The 17403-nt window shown below is 43.1% G+C and overlaps 1 protein-coding gene and 1 pseudogene across 10 annotated transcripts in view; one reads left to right on the top strand and one right to left on the bottom strand.

Annotated features, from left to right (window-relative positions):
* KIF13A (kinesin family member 13A) overlaps positions 1–17403 on the bottom strand; it is a 211227-nt gene that overhangs the window by 29481 nt on the left and 164343 nt on the right. For all 10 annotated transcript variants that reach the window (XM_072814303.1, XM_072814305.1, XM_072814307.1 and 7 more), the window contains 9 exons: positions 17041–17254; positions 12846–13008; positions 11155–11295; positions 10159–10308; positions 6856–7017; positions 5736–5909; positions 3432–3583; positions 1465–1597; positions 1121–1267 (listed from right to left, as the gene is read on the bottom strand). In XM_072814303.1, the coding sequence (XP_072670404.1) occupies positions 1121–1267; positions 1465–1597; positions 3432–3583; positions 5736–5909; positions 6856–7017; positions 10159–10308; positions 11155–11295; positions 12846–13008; positions 17041–17254 (1436 nt within the window). The remainder of the gene's footprint in view (positions 1–1120; positions 1268–1464; positions 1598–3431; positions 3584–5735; positions 5910–6855; positions 7018–10158; positions 10309–11154; positions 11296–12845; positions 13009–17040; positions 17255–17403) is intronic.
* On the top strand, positions 2322–3080 carry LOC140626056 (small ribosomal subunit protein uS3-like; annotated as a pseudogene).

Raw genomic sequence — 17403 nt, 5'->3', positions numbered from 1 at the left:
GGACTAAGCAAAAGTACATGCCTTCTTCCTGGCCACTGCAGACAAGTTCCTAATCTTTTTTTTTTTTTTTTAAGATTTTATTTTATTTATTTATTCATGAGAGACAGAGAGAGAGAAAGAGAGAGAGAGAGGCAGAGACACAGGCAGAGGGAGAAGCAGGCTCCATGCATGAAGCCCGATGTGAGACTTAATCCCGGGACTCCAGGATCATGCCCTGGGCGGAAGGCAGGCGCTAAACCACTGAGCCACCCAGGGATCCCCACAAGTTCCTAATCTTAAAGTTTATTCTCACAGAGTGATAAAGAGCTGTGACTGGTAATATGAAGATCAATTCTTAGATCCTTTCATCTTTTACTTTTTACAAATACTTCTTTATTAAAAAAAAAAATACTTGTTTATTTATTTAAAAAATAATCTCTATACCCGACATGGGGCTCAAACTCACAACCCCCAGATCAAGAGTCCCATGTTCCTCCAACTGGGCCAGCCAGGTGCCCTATCACGGTCAATTTTTAAAAATGAGAACAGAAGAATTAGTAAAAAAGGATTTAATGGGCAAAAATGATCGTGAGGACAACTTCTGATTAAAAAAGAAAGAAAGAAGAAAGAAAGAAAGAAAGAAAGAAAGAAAGAAAGAAAGAAAGAAAGAAAGAGAGAGAGAGAGAGAGAGAGAGAGAAAGAAAGAAAGAAAGAAAGAAAGAAAGAAAGAAAGAAAGAAAGAAAGAAAGAAGAAAGAAAGGCTTTCAAAGACCTGCTTAATTATGCCAGTGTATGGGGGCAATTTTGTATTAATAAAAGTGGACCAGGCCAGTTAACAAGTGGCCTTAAATATCCAACATAACTGGAGCCAGACAGAAAATGAAATCTATGTAAAGTAAATGAGGAACATAGCATTCATATGTATGTTTACAAATACAATTATTATTACTGGACACTAAGCTGGTATAGTATTTAAAATCCAGTAAAAAAGCAATAAATGGAAATTTGAAGGGAGAGGTGCAGATACAAGGTCAAGAAAAGGAGTTGTCATATTCCCCAAAAGTCTCTATCAAGATCACTGCTGCCTTAACTTTGCATTAGCCAAGCCTCGTACATACTATTCCAAATCTGTTCGTCTTACCTGGTAACTGTCCAGCCCTCTTTGCAGTTTGGTGGACCTGGCGGTGACGCAGCCAATGGAGACAGACAAGATGGCCTCGACCATGAGTGGCAGGGTCCCTGAATGCTGTACAGGTTTCACAGTGACCTGCACCCTCCGGGAATGACCCTGTAGAGGTGGGGGTGGGGCAGGGGGCATGATGCACCAATGAGCGCCAGGAATGGGAATGGCAGAGTGTGGGAAGAGGGTAAAGAAAGGGAAGAGAATCAGGGAATACAGAGGCACATAATTGGGGAACTCCCAAAAAGTGTGTGTAAGCGTGGGACCCAAAGGAAACACCCAACAAGCAAAAGCAAGCCCAGTACCTGTCTGAGTTGAAAGATGCCTCCCGTATTAACATCTTTTGCCTGGTGAAGCTCCACCGCAGAGTACTCCCCTAGCTCATTCAACTCCAATATGGAGATCCACATTTCTATTCTTCGTGTTACCTCATTCCACCTGTGAAAACACATTCCAATGAACAAGTGTCACCGTCCAGGGACATTATGAGAAGTAAGAATGAACCGCTATCCACTGGGCACTTACTATGGGCTGGGCATCATGCTATGTGTGTCCTGTAGATTTTCTTATCTACCTCTCAAAACAACCAGATGGTATACATCTTTTGTATTTATTTTATTGAGGTATATAACTTTTATTCAGTGAAATGTCCAGATATCAAGCACAGAGTTTGATGAATTGTGAAAATGCACACACCTCTGTAAGGACCCCCACCATGTGCCTCTGAAAGTTTGCTCATGGCCTTCCCATTCAATATCCACAGCATCCCACAGCAGCCATATAACCAGAGATTAGTTCTGCTTGTTCTAGAAATTCACAGAAAGGGAATGATAGTACGCTCTTTTAGGTCTGGCTTCTTTGGTTTAGCATCATGTTTTTGCGATTCATTCAAATGGGGAGCTATAGTCCTTTTCCTTGTTATTAGAGCTGAGTAATATTCTATTACGTGACTAGTGGTACAATTGGCTTATCAAACGTTCTCACACCTTTGGGTTGTTGGCAGTTTGGGGATATTACAAAAAGAACTGCCAAGAACATTTGTGAACAAGTCTATTTACAGACTTATGTTTTCATTTTTCTTGCGGAGATACTTAGAAGTGGATTGCTGGATCACAGAAGAGACAGAGGATCAACTTTATAAGAAGGTCTCTTGCGGGGCAATATGGTGGGGCAAATTTCCAAGAAGAGGGAGTTGGGGCCCAAGGCACCTTCAAAGCTGAATTGAACGAGTTTCTCATTCAGGAACTGGCTGAAGATGGCTACTCTGGAGTTGAGGTGCAAGTTACACAACCAGAACAAAAATTATTATCTTGGCCACCAGGATGCATGATATTTTTGGCAAAAAGGGCTGGTGGATCTGAGAATTGACTGCAGTGGTTCAGCAGAGATTTGGCTTTCCTGAGGGCAGGGGAGAGCTTTATGCTGGAAGGGTGGCCATGGGAAGTCTGTGTGCTATGACCCAGGCAGAGTCTCTGCATGACCAGCTCCCAGGAGGCCTTGCTGTGTGGAGGGCCTGCAATGCTGTGCCATGGTCCATCATGGAGAGTGGGGCCAAAGAACAGTGAGGTTGTGGTATCTAGGAAACTCCCAGGGCAGAGGGCTATATCCATGAAGTTTGTGGATGGCCTGCTGACTCTCCATGGGGACCCTGTCAACTGCTATGTGACACTGCAGTGTGCCATGTGCAGCTCAGATGGAGTGAGCTGGGCCTCAAAGTGAAGATTGTGCTTCCCAGGGACCCACATGATGAGACTGGCCCTAAGAAGTCTGTGTCTCACCACGTGAGCACCGTGGCCCCCAAAGCCTCTCTGACCACCACCCCCATCATGGAATAGAGGGTGGGAAGCCAGAGAGGCCTGGCATCCATAGCCACTACCCACAGCACAACAGGTACTCCTTGGTAGCTGGGTATGGAGTATAAATGTTGTTCAAAAAAAGGGAGAAAAAAAGGGAAAATATTCTGTTTTTTTTTTTTTTTCTGTAAGCTTTACAGTTTTATCTTTCACATTGAAGGTTCTGATCCATCTCAAAATAAGCTTTGTGTATCATGAAGGCCAAGATCAAAGTAGGTTTTGTCTATAGGGAGATATGCAGTTGTTTTAGTCCTGTTTGTTGAAAAGACCTTCCTTTCGCCATTGAATGTCTTCCATGCCTGCTAGTTCCTTTTATCCTTCCCATTTCCCAAAGGAGGAGACAGGTCTGGGGACTCCTCCCCTTAGCCTTTGTCCTGGTGCCAGTTGTGACCCTGCATCCAGCCCAGCCAAGTACGAACCTGTCATGCAACGTTCTCGTCTTTGCATGAAGAGAGTCAACTTCCCACATGGAGCTGCCATTCCCAGCACAGCGGTGGCCCCACACCTCAATCGCCAGGGCTCCGTCAGACAGGAACTCCAGGAGCTCTTCTGTTACGGTCACCACGTAGTCCTGGGATAAGCGGGAGCAAGGGAAGAACGGCAAGAATCACTCACAGAGCAATCTGTGAAATTTCCGTGTTACCTTTTGATTGTATAGAGATTCACTTTGGAGGCTGTTAGTCTGCAGAATCCCAACTGGAAAACCACCTGTGCTGTGTTAAAGACCCGGAACAAGGGCAACCGGGTGGCTCAGTGGTTGAGCGTCTGCCTTTTGCTCAGGTCGTGATCTTGGGGTCCTGGGATGGAGTCCCACATCCGGCTCCCCACAGGAAGCCTGCTTCTCCCTCTCCCTGTGTCTCTGTGTCTTTCATGAATAAACAGATGAAATCTTTAAAAAAGAAAAAAAACAAACCCCAAAATACCAGCTCTTCATACTAGTGAGGAAGAAATGATTTAATGGACTTCTTTCTTCAATCAATGTGGACACTGAGGAATGTGTCCTGTCCCACATTCCAGTGCCTGTGGGGTGCAGAAGGGAATCTGCATTCTTGGTTCTGCAGGACCACTCAGAACTCCCACGGCTATAAACTAATCAGCACATCATTTAAAGAAAAAAAAAAAAAAAAAGAATGTCTGATTGCTCCTTGCTCTGGCTTGGGAGACTGAAAATAGAATTAAATTTCCTATGATTAACTTCATGATTCTGTGCTCTTACTCTGAAAGTCTCCCACTCCAGCTCATCATAAAAAGCAGACAGAGGAGTGTGAGGAAGTGAATGCTGCATGGACTGAAAAGTATGGAAATCACACTGAATGAAGCGGCAGGCGAGGGGCCACACCGAGCTTCTTTCCAGCAGCATCTTACTGGAATCTCTGGGGAAGACAACTCTGTGGCTTCTGGAAAGACCTGTGCTATACTGATTGAACATGCTACTACTTACCTTCTTGTCTATTTAGTTTGGAGACAGAGCCAGAATTTTAGAAGGAAAACAAACTAATGATCACTTAATACAATCTACACATTTATTGATGGAAAAAACCCAGGGTCATGCAGTGAATCCAAGGACTCTGCGACTAGTGTTTATCAAACCAGTTGTTAACTAGAATGTACTTAAAATTCAGACTTCATCCTTCTACAAGAACAGCTTTGTGGATCCAAAGAAAGATGGGGAATATTTCAGAGTATCCAGACAACAATAACAAAAAAATAATACGGATTTTGAGAAACAAACTTGGTGAATATAAGCGAAAGAAAAAAAAACTGGACTATTTGTTTTCAGAAAAAGAAAGACTTGACAGTCTTTACCTATGTGAAATTTGGTATGTGTAGAGCCAGAAAGAAAAAGCACCATTTCCAAAGGAAGGGGTTTGGAGTATCTGTGAAGGATTGTACAAGGAAAACCAAAATTACACAGAAGGTAGCATCTGTCTGTCAGAAACAACCCATGGGGAGTCTGACGTGAAAGTCAGGAAGGGGAGCGTATAGCCACAAGACAGGGACAACCAGCAGTCACCAGAAATTCGCCTTGTTCATTTACATTTTCCTTAAAACCTCATATGGCACATCAGAATGCTATGCCTGAAATGCTATACCACATTCAAAAGAATGAAAAAAGGTTCACATATATTAAAAGGCATAATTCTACAATACAAATAATGTGACATTTTTGGTAAAAAACTTTTGCAAGAAGTTATACATGTGGGAAGCCTGGGTGGCTCAGCAGTTAAGCATCTACCTTTGGCTCAGGTTGTGATCCCAGGGTCCTGGGATTGAGTCCTGCGTCAGGCTCCCCACAGGGAGCTTGCTTCTCCCTCTGCCTATGTCTCTGTCTCTCTCACTGTGTGTCTCTCATGAATAAATAAAAACTTTAAAAGTTACGCATTCAAGATGGTAAGAGACTGTATCTATGCCCATTTGTGTGTGAACATGTATTGACAACACACATAAAAGTTGTAGGGCATAGAAAGTTTATCTAAAGGTGTACAAACTGTCACTGGCCATTCCACCTCTCGGGCATAAGACTTCAGGTAGAGGTCTTTCAGACTCTATTTTAAATACTTCCCATTTGAATTTGTACTGAAGAACATTTTGAGGTTAAAAAGTCCAACACACATATTACATTCCTTAAACATTCTTAGGAGGAGACTTCTAAGTTATAAGAAGAGCTCTGAATGGCACCCGGGTTGCCTCCCGCGCAGCTCATTCTGTAAGGGTGCCCGTACCTTACAGTGAGAGAAGGTCACGGTGTACTGGGCGTCCCTGGTCTGAGGGGAATTCACCTCAGGATCCACCACCGGGGCAGCCACTGTAGATTCACACTGGTCCCAGAATGTGTATTGACAGAAGACAAAATTTGAGAGGTTTAAGGGCAGCCCAGTTGCCTCTTTAATTTTTACCTAAAGAGATATAAAATAACAACAATAAAAAAAACATGCACTATAATTCCCGTAAAGAAAACGTTAGGGGGGAATCCCTGGGTGGCTCAGCGGTTTGGCGCCTGCCTTTGGCCTGCGGCGTGATCCTGGAGACCCGGGATCGGGTCCTGTGTCCGGCTCCCTGCGTGGAGCCTGCTTCTCCCTCTGCCTGTGTCTCTGCCTCTCTCTCCCTCTCTCTCTGTGTCTCATGAATAAATAAATAAATAATCTTTAAAAAAAAAAAAAAAACATTAGGGATGCCTGGGTGGCTCAGGAGTTGAGCATCTGCCTTTGGCTCAGGGCATGGTCTTGGGGGCTGGGATCAAGTCCCGAATGGGGCTCCCTTCGAGGAGCCTGCTTCTCTCCCTCTGTCTGTATCTCTGCCTCTCTCTCTGGGTCTCTCATGAATAAATAAAAAAATCTTTAAAGAAAAAAAAAGAAAGAAAGATAACATTAAAGTATACATTCTTACTTCAAGTATTTTAAACTTAAGAGTCAGTGAGGAAATACAGAAATCAGTTATCCACTTGACATCTGAAAAATATCTGGCACACGAAGGTTTCTGCCAATAACAGGTCTGTACCAGAACCATGACGATAGCATGAGGACCTGGCAACAAAGGCACACATCCTCTTAAATTTTCCTAGTGACTGAGTTTCTGACACAGATGCAACCCTTGCTGGAAAAGCCTGATTCACTGAACAATATACACTCCCTGCATGCTAAATGCACAAGGGCTTTTAAAATTTCATCAACTGGCCTCAGGAAGTGTGCTCTACTTCTGGAAAGAGTCCTGCCCACCGTTGTACTTAAGATCAGACTGTTTAATGTTTACTATGCCCTAAGAAAATCTCCTCTAAGATTTTCTGTAGAACTGCTTTGGATGAACAGGGTCATTCATGGGCGCCTACCCATCTCGTCCTCTCACCCGGCAGGTCAGCTTCCTGACTCGGTGAATGACCTCCCCGCTGCTGTCCACGACTTCAAGGCTCCCGCCTTCGCTGGAGTTCTCCGAGGAGTCGTCCTCCACCACGCGCTCTGGGACAGCCCCTGTCACTCGCATCACTTCCACATGGAGGCGCCCTGCAACCTGAGGTGGGGACCAGAGTGTCTGGGCATTGATAGGCATCCTGTGGAGTCTGACCTAAGACAGAGAGCATTCTACTACACTCCCAGGGAGCAGCCCTGGGGCTCCTGCTGGGCCATTTCTGACGATGGGGAACTCACCCTTTCTGTGGCCAGTCCATCCCCTCACCTGCCCCTGCAATCACCCTGTCTGACTTGGAGCCATTTGCTTCTCTGCCACTTGCCTTCTGGAATCAGCCTTGTTCCCGTCCTTCTTTCCAGGCAGCCCAAGAACTGAGCACACCCAGCTATCATATTCTACTTGAAGTTGTCTGTTTTCCACATTCATATATTCATTCGTTTAACTCCTCTGATCAAATACTTGCCTCATGGGAATACCAAGACAACTAGTCCAGAGATTTGTGCGGGTTGTTATGCGATAAAGTGATCCAGGAATCAGCTGTGTGCCAGGAACTACACTAAGTTCTGCACTTATAACAGTAAACCGAGGGGCACCTGTGTGGCTCAGTGGATGAGCATCTGTCTTTGGCTCAGGTCGTGGTCCCAGGGTCCTGGGATCAAGTCCCACATCAGGCTCCCTGTGGGGAGCCTGCTTCTCCCTCTGCCTATGTCTCTGCCTCTCTTTCTGTATCTCTCTCATGAATAAATAAATTAAATCTTAAAAAATAAAAAAAAGTAAATGGGAAGACATAGCAGGCTCATGGGAGTGTCCACTCTCTTGGGAGCAGAGAATAGGTATGTAACTCAATGGGGAGGAGGGAGCAGGGTGATGGCAGGCTCCCCTAGGGAATGAGACCTATCCCAGGAGGATTGACAAGTACAAAGATAACAAGTTATAAGGAATCCGTTCCTTTAAAACAGTTTGCCTCCCTCAAAGACTTAAAATATCCTCCATATTCTGGTGGTCCTCTGGATAGGCATAGTTTAGTGCTGTCTCTCTTATAGCTGGTTGCATAGAAATGAATTAAGGGACAAGAATTATCCTGCAGTTGGCATTCCCTAAGCTGTAACTGGCCAAGTTATCTTTCAGCCACAGGTTAGGGTTGCAATGGCTAGAGCTGTAAAGGTGACACATATTTTGACAGTGCTGTGTCATCTTAAATAGTAAGCCTCATTTTTAAAGGCAGGTTAGACCCAACTTTCACATAGCAACTGGCATTGGCAGCACAGACCTGAGAAATTGGTCAGTGGTACTGGATGAGCGAGACCAATATGGAGGAATCAGTTAGAGGAGGGGGAAGAGGGGAACAGGAGAAATCAGTTTGAAAATAATCATTTTCAAGCTCTTTTTCAATGTTTTTGAGAGTCAGATACATTTTTAAAATAATTTCAGAGGGATGAATGGAACACTCAAAGCGCCACCCAGACCCTAGCTTAAGAACACCTGACTGAGAGAAAGGCTAAAATTCACAAGTCAGGAAATGATAGATGTTGGCAAGGATGCAGAGAAAAGGGAACCTCTTACATGTTGGTGGGAATGCAAGCTGGTGCGGCCACTTGGGAAATCAGTATGGAGGTTCCACAAGAAGTTGAAAATAGAGCTACCCTATGAACCAGCAATTGTACTAGTAGGTATTTACCCCAAAAATACAAATGTGATGAAACGAAGGGACATCTGCACCCCAATGTTTATAGCAGCAATGTCCATAATAGCCAAACTACAGAAAGAGCACAGATGTCCATCGACAAATGAATAGATTTGATTCATATATATATACATATTATATATGAATATAATATGTGTATGTATAATATATATATAGTGTATGTATTATATATATATAATGGAAGAAGATTCGTGTATATATATTATATATATAATATTATACACACACACACACAATGGAATATTAGCCATCAAAAGAAAAGAAATCTTGCTATTTGCATTAATGTAGATAGAACTAGAGGGTGTTATGCTCAGTGAAACAAGTCAACCAGAGAAAGACATATATACAATTTCACTCATGTAGAATTTAAGAAACAAAGCAGAGGATCATAGGGAAGGGAGGAAAAAATAAAAGACAAAATCAGAGAGAACACAAATCATAAGAGACTCTCAATCATAGGAATCACACTGAAGGTTGCTGAAGGGGATGTGGTGAGGGATGAGGTAACTGGATGATGGCGGGGCATTTGGCGGGACACATAATGGACTGAGCACTGGGTGTTATGGAATACTGGTGAATTACTGACTTCTACTTCTGAAACCAATAATACATTAAGTTAATTAACTGAATTTAAGTAAAAATTTAAAAATCATTAAAAAAAAAAAAAAACCCTGAATTCCTTTGCCACAGGAGTTTTGCCCATTTTTCACGTGGGACAAAGCAACTCTAGCCCACTGGTCTTCTGGAGCAGCATGTCCCCAGGGGGGTTGCCACACAGAATGTGAGCTGTATACTTCCACACCATAGCTGGGAACCTGGGCTCTGTTTTCTGGTTCACTTTGGCCAGAATGGTATCCTACTTGCGGCCTACCCTAAGGATCACAAAAAATAGCTAAGTATTTCAGCTCTATATGTTATGAAAGGGCAAACTGAAGACTACAGACGTCACTAAATTTAAAATAAAAACATCAGTTGATGAAATGGATAAAAATAAAAAAGTTTGAACCTGAATATCTTCTAAAACGTCTTAGGCCCACATAAGGCCAATGCATGTAAATAACTGAAGTGTGAGGTGTTTTGTTTTCTTCTGCTTTTTAAAAAAGGAGTTAAGCTTGTTTTCCTTGAATATCTTAGATTTAAAGATAATGCTCCCAGTTATATCTTGTGAAGACTACATGGGAGCCGGCAAAGAATTTGAGTACATTAACAAGTGTAAGAGATGAAGGCAGAGGAACATGGGGACAGAGCTGAATCTGGTTTCCAAAAGATTTCTAATTTGACTGAAACAAAGGAAAAAACCCGTGAACCATAAATAAAAAAAATGTTATAATCATCTTATGTGATTTTAATCTTATATTCTTAAGAAACCATGATTTAGTTTTGGTAGTTTCTGTTGATATGAACAGAGAAGAATGAATGTGACCCTGACTATTCACTGTAGTTTCCTGATGGACCTCAAGCAGAATTTAAATTGGATTCTTACACACACACACACACGACACAATCAATGGTTTCTTCCAAGGCTGGCTTGTCCTTACCTCCCCCTGCTGGCTGATGATAGGAACTGCATACTGAAGTTTCACATCATAGAAGAGACACTCCAAGAACACGTTAGCCACGCCAATCAGGTTGTGATTCTCTTGGGCTTCATAGAAAGGGTCACCTCGTTTCCCATAGAGACGCTTTGCCTGATGGGTAGGGTGGGCAGGGAGGAAGATGAGTAGGAAACAAAACATCAACTTGGATAATATTATTTAAAACTAGCCCTTAAGAATGTTTTTAAAAAGAAAGCATTTACATTAAAAAAAAGAAAGCATTTATCTAAAGAAATTAAAAAGAAGTAAAATCGCAATCGTCGCATAAATAAAACAAAAGCAGCCTGTGGGAGGGGCTTGACAGCTGGGGGGCTATCCCTCCAAGAGGGATGTCCTCGTGGAGAGCTCCTCCATAGTTCCTTCCTTTCTTCCCTCTCACACTCCACGTGCAGTCTTTTTCACTCCATTCCCTGTGCTCTGCCTCATTTTTCCTTCACCGAGGCTTCTTTTCCATTACCAATATCCCCAGAAATGGATTGTGTTTTCTAAGATTCTTCTTTGTAATCTCTCGTGCCATGATCACAACTGGGAGAGCATGAATGAATACAGAATCCAAGCCGATTCCATCCACATGGATGTTTTACAACACTGACCAAACAGATCACTTTGATTCTATTTGTTCACAGATTCACTTTGTTCTATTCCAGTTCACCTGAAATGCAGCAAAAACCCCTGACAAACAAGAATATGTTGTGTGTTCTCTTTATTTAGCTCCTGTTCATGTGGGAGTCACAGGCTTTATGACCGATCCGATTCAGGACCCCTCTCAGGGTCACTTCTATGTTACTTCTCTGAAATGCACGTCCAAAGCATGACTGCATATACTTCCCACCGTGTGTGTGTGTGTGTGTGCGCGCGCGCACGCGTTTGGATGGTGGTATCACTTACACTCTGTGCTTTCAACATGGTCAAATCTCCTTTACATTTTGTCTCTTTTACCTCAGGGATTTTTTCCTTCCATTCTTGATAAAGATCTCTCATGTCAATTAATTTATTCTCCAGCTTCTCAATGGTCCAAACTTGGGTGCTCTTTCCTTTCCTCCTCACCTGAATAGCTGGCTCACTCACAATCGCTCCTCTCTGCAGAGTGAAGGAAAACAAAAAACAAACAACAAACCAGAGAAACCTTATTGTGACTTTTTGGGTTGTTTGAGCAATGTAGGTTATCGTCAAGTAGCAAGCTGGAAAAAGACGCCTCGTGCATACAGGAAGATGAAATTCTACCACACAGAAAATTCTAGGGAATATTCTGGATTATTTTCAACTCAACTGCAGAAAGATTAATGAAATCTTCTGTGTAGACCTATGCACATGCTTTTTATTTTTATCACTAGAACCAAACTATAAATCTCTTCTCTACAGTTTTTATATTATGATCATCTTGTGTTGTTAAATATTCCTCATAGACATTTTTTTCCTTTTAAGAAGATTTTATTTATTCATTTGAGAGAAAGAGAGCACGTGCAAGCGGGGGGGTGGTGCAGAGGGAGAAGCAGACCCTCCCCTCACCCCCCACCCCCATCCCCACCCCCGAGCAGGGAGCCTGATGTGGGGCTTGATCCCAGGACCCTGGGATCATGATCTGAGTCAAAGTCAGATGCTTAACTGACTGAGCACCCAGGCGCCCCTCACAGACATGATCTTTAATGGAAACATAGAAATCTATCATATGGATATACCACTCATCTGACAAATTATTATATTGTTCAACATCATGACTATTTTGAATTTTTGCTACTCTAAAGGCCATTATGATGGGCATCCTTGGACAAAAAGTACATAATCTTTATGAACACTTCTATGACTGGATTTAACATCAATTTCTCAAAGAACTGCTTGGCCAAAGGACTAAAATACAGAAAGATTAATGGAATACTCCCTGACTCATTTCTTGCTTGCTTGCTGGAGGGAAATATAAATGGATGAAAGATTATTTTCTTTCGACATTTCTCTTTAAAGAAAAAATTCCTCAAATTGAAATGATGGTAAACTTCCCAATGACTGCAAAGGGCCGTTCTGTGTACAAAAGAAAGGTATTCTACAAGTCTTCCTTTCTTGTAGAATCCACTCTTAAAAATAAGACTGTAACAAAACTTATACTTAGCTCCCATTCCAGAAGGGAACATTTATAGGAAAAAGAAAAGCAAGAGGAATTACTCAATTTTTAAGAAGATTTTATTTATTCATGAGAGACACAGAAAGAGAGGCAGAGATATAGGCAGAGGGAGAAACAGGCTCCCTGTGGGAAGCCGGATGGGAGACTCGATCCCAGGACCCCAGGATCACGACCTGAGCCAAAGGTAGACGCTCAACCACTGAGCCACCCAGGTGCCCCGAACTTAGATCTATTTCTAGTTTTAACACATCTAAGAGCATGTATACTTGAGGGGGGATTCTATAGAGGAAATCTTTTTTTTTTTTTTTAACTTTAACTATTGAAGTTTTTTTTTTAACTTTTTACTATTGTTGGCATACAATATTATATTAAGAGAGGAAATCTTAAAAAGTATAAATACTCTGGCTCACATCAAGATCTCCTCATGGATATTCTTTGGATATCAGGTTTATATTCTATCTTGGAGAATATACTGTTGTATGTTTTGCTCTCTTTTCTTTAAAAACACTCTTACCTTTCTGTTGGCACTGAGGTTTGCAGCAGGGATCTGCAGGGTCACTTGGTAGTCAGTGAGTTTGCTCATTTCCTCAGCTAAGAAGTTGGCCTCCCTTACCAAGGTATTTGCTTTCACGAGCTGCTCGCGAAGTTTTGCCAGGCTTTGACGGAAGAGCTCATCCCTGTGGGGTAGCAGCAAAGGAAATGAGAAAATCTAAAAGAAAAGGAAACTGATCCTGTTTCTAAGTGAGTCATGTTATTAGAAAGTGGTAGAAAACTCCTTCCAGGCAATATTTTTTAACTGGTTTTTGTCAACATCAACACTTGTTCATGTTTCTCTCCTCCCACCAGCATACTGCAGGCTCTCTGCTGGTATCACCCACAAAGAGCAAATATGTGGAGGGACTTAACTAAAAACCATACTTTAAACCCTCTAACTGGAGATCCCTGTATGGTTCAGCGGTTTAGCACCTGCCTTCTGCCCAGGGCATGTTCCTAGAGACCCGGGATCGAGTCCCGCACTGGGCTCCCTGCATGGAGCCTGCTTCTCCCTCTGCCTGTGTCTCTGCCTCTCTCTCTCTCTTTCTGTCTCTCATGAATAAAATCTTAAAAAAAAAAAAACAAACCCTCTAACATTTGAAAATGGCTAGATTTTGACATTATGCTGCCCCCCAAAAACAAAAAAGGAATTCTTTCAGGATAAGAACTGATTACGACTTATTGTGTGCTTTTGGGGGTGGGGACAGGAGAGCAGGGCCGGGGAGAGAAATCTGGAGTCCAGAAGTAGACAGTGTTCCACACAATTGCTTCAGTTGGTAAAAGGCAAAAAATGGGGACTTCAGTAGCACCAGAGATTCAACTTTTTCAACTCTGCACAAAAGCAGTTCCTTGTGAGACCTTCTCTATTGTTCTGACACTGAATAGGTCAAAACCCTATTAAATGGTCTCCCAGCACCACAGCATTTGTCCTAGTTATAATCTCTCATTTATTTGTAATAATTATATGGCTAATGCCTGTCTCCTCTATGGAGCTGCAGGCACCCCAGGGTGAGAACTATGTCTTTTTTATCATTATACCTAATTCTCGGCCAAGTGCACGGCCCACTGTGGGATACCCTCAAACTACCCACTACCTTCTTTCTTCTGAAAGAAGAGAGCTTCTGATTTCCACATGTGGATTTGTGCTCAATGGTAACCCGGGCCAACAGACTGTTTCTCTAGCCTTACCTAGCTTCTCTTCTCTCCCATTTATAGACCTCCTGCCCTCCCTTAATAGGACAAAGATGAGCTTGGAACGCCCCATCTCTACTCCTTTCTCATCACCTTAGAAGTGACACAGGAGGCACCCTGCAAAGATGTTAATATAAAGTTAACCTAAGATATGTGACACATGGATCTCACCTGCCTGGTTTTTCTGAGTGATATTATCTTTTTTTTTTTTTTCAGTTACCCGGATTTGAATTCTTCTAGCCAGCTCAGTCTTTTCTCCACAACATCCAGAAAAAGAGCCTTGTTAATTTTTCTTTTGAAATATCTCCTAAATCTCTCTCTGTATTGTTTTCACAGTCCCTTCCCCTCACACCCTCCCGATAACCTCACTGTCCCTGGGTTCTCCTCTTTCCTACCAACAGACACATAAATCCTTGCCCATTGCACATCAGTCCTGAGTTAAAAACCTCCTCTTCACCCTTCAGAAGAGCTTTGGAGTAGCTTTCCCTCCTCCTCTGTAAGTCACCTTTTAGATCGAACAGAAGAACAGCTCTTGTGTAATCCCCCAAGCACATCTTCCTCTTCTCCATGGCTTCCCATTTGTTTGTGACAACCTGCTCCATTCAAAATATCTCCCACCTCCTGTCTATCTGTCCAGTTGCCACCTTACAGCCTTGCCTGAAATCCTTCCTTCTCCACGAACCAGCTGGAGAAAGGCTCCACTGCACGGGGTCCCACTGTCTGCTAACCATGTACTAACCTCACAGTGCTCCCTGCCCAGGCACATACTCATTCATCACTTCCATAACCTCACACAATAAATATTCCCAAAGCACCTACCAAAGACACCATCATGCTAGGCACTGGGGACATGTTAATGACTGAAGCTGGTTCCCTGCCCCTGGAAGTTATTTTTCAGATCAGGGATAAATGACAAAGGGATAATTATGGAACCGCAACACTTTCTTTTGCCAGACAAAACTGGTTTTTAATTTACTGTTACGGTGTACTTTTCATCTATTTGTATCTTGCTCTATACTACACTGTGATTATCCAGGAAGAATAAACCACATCTCTGGTTTTCTTTGACATTCTCACTAGCTCTTAAAGATACTTGATTTCAGACCCCCAACATTTATTTGGGTATGAGTCCCTCAATATTTCACAAGCCATCAACATTTATTTAGGTTAAGAGTCTCAGCTCCTAATAATAACTACCCACCATTAATGACATCTTAATTTTATCCAGTGATTCAGGTGAAATCAATATTGTGACCATTCTCCTCCCCTTGAGTGACATCCCCAAAATATCATCCATGTTACTCTCCTTTTTTTTCTTTTTTTTTAAGACCTTGAGCCTCCAAGAAAATCAATTTGGAATTAAGGTAAGTAAAAAAAAAAAAAAAAGTTATAACGCCCGACTGAAAAATACTATCATTAAAAACAATCCACCTTTTCTGTTGCATCTTTTTTGTCTTTCACAGTCTTCAGGACATTGAAGCAATTAGGGGGAAGAAACAGAAAGGTACCAGTGGGTCTGATCACAACAATGACTTTCAAGCCTGCTGTTGCTTAGAGGAAGGAAAGCCACCAGCTCACAGTAAAGGCAGAGAAGACAGCTCCTCAGAAGAAGCACTGACAACCTGGGTTTCTTTTGCACAGTAAAAGATACAGAGTAAAGTGTTACATGTAGGATAAATCTTCATACTTCAGTATCCAGACAGATGAGCAGGCAGGTTCCTGGGGAAAACGCAATGCGTTCTTCTAATTCAGAACAGACCATCAAGTGCATTACTATTGCTAGCCTGTTGTGCAGGGTCAGGCTCCTCCTCTTCCCTCTTCTCTAGGGGCTCACCTTCCTGGATGTGGCTCAGGCTTAAGTGTCTCATTGCTTGTGAGAGAGCTGCAGTGTGACTGCAAGATTAGGATACCGGCCCCGGACTCCGATGGCCATGGCTTTGATCCTGCTGCTCCAACGTGCTGGCTAAATGACTTTGGGGGAACCATTCAACCTCTCAGCCTGTTTCCTCATGCATGAAATGGGGTGCAAATGATCAAATACAGTAGCAGGTGTGAAGAGTAGATGAATACACGTAAAGCACTCAGTGCCTGGCACGTGAGGAAGGCTCTGTAAACGGCAGGTGCTACTTTGGTTACTGCTATTATTATTCTAACAGTGTGGGGATCAGTAAGGGGACTGAAGAGATCTGGGTTCAAATGCTGGCCTTTTCATGGACCAGGTAGGTGACTGAGGAAGATACATAGAATGAGTGCCCGGTCTACAGGACAGACATAACTGTCCCTGGGGCAGAGGGCTGTTGGGAGTGCTACATGAGCACTGTGCCTAGACTGCCGTTAAGAACACAAGAGAACCCAAGAGTGTGACTTACTGTCCTCATGGCTGATGTTCCTCCCACTACTACCTCAGTCCTGAGATAAATACTTAAATCATAAATTCTGAAAATTCACATTGAATATATTTTTTAATATTATAGTTGTATTTAAAGAGACTCCAAAGAGAAATTTAAAACTGAGAAATGCGGGACACCTGGGTGGCTCAGCGGTTGAGCGTCTGTCTGCCTTTGGCTCAAAGCGTGATCCTGGGGTCCTGGGATTGAGTCCTACGTCGGGCTCCCTGCAGAGAGCCTGCTTCTCCCTCTGCCTGTGTCTCTGCCTCTGTGTGTCTTTCATGAATAAATAAATAACATCTCAAAAAAATAAAACTGAGAAATCCTTTCATGCTAAAGGAATATTCAAACTTTCTCTATTTCAATACCTATTGATGGTATTCTAACTTAGTGCTATTTTTACTGAAAGGTAAGCAGGGGGAGGAGTGGTCTTTAACCAGTGATAGTAAACAGACTGAGGACGGACAGTATCCCTGAAAAGGAAAGGCAATTGCTAATGATCCAGATATGGGACTTGTCTCCTTGCTAGGGTGATGCCCCTTTTCCATGCCCCCCCCCAAAGCCCCAAGGCCCTGATGGCGTGGGTCCCATTCTTACCTCTCCTCTGCCCACTGGGTCACCTTCTGCTGAGCCGTCTGGCTGCTGTAGGCCAGGCGGTCGGGGCCGCTGCTCTGGGGCTGTCGCTCCGGGGACAGCTGCTGGCGGAGCTGTTCCAGTTCCCGCTCATACATGAGCCGCTGCTCCTCCAGGGCGCTCCTCTTTTCTTCCAGGTACTGTCTCTCCAGGACCTGAACCACATTTTGCACTGGGTCTGGTGGGCCAAGAGACAAGGCAAGTGTCTTCCACGGTGGCTACGACAGGGCAGCCCGCTGTGCTTCTTCCAGCAACAATTGTCTCCCTGCTCAGAATTTAGCCTTTGAAGATGCTTTCTCTGAGTGGCCCAGGGGCCCTGCCAGATGA

This window comes from Canis lupus, chromosome 37, assembly GCF_048164855.1.
Source record: "Canis lupus baileyi chromosome 37, mCanLup2.hap1, whole genome shotgun sequence".
Classification (NCBI taxonomy): Eukaryota; Metazoa; Chordata; class Mammalia; order Carnivora; family Canidae; genus Canis; species Canis lupus.
Note: the sequence above shows the minus strand (reverse complement) of the source record. Positions and strands in the feature narration are given on the sequence as shown.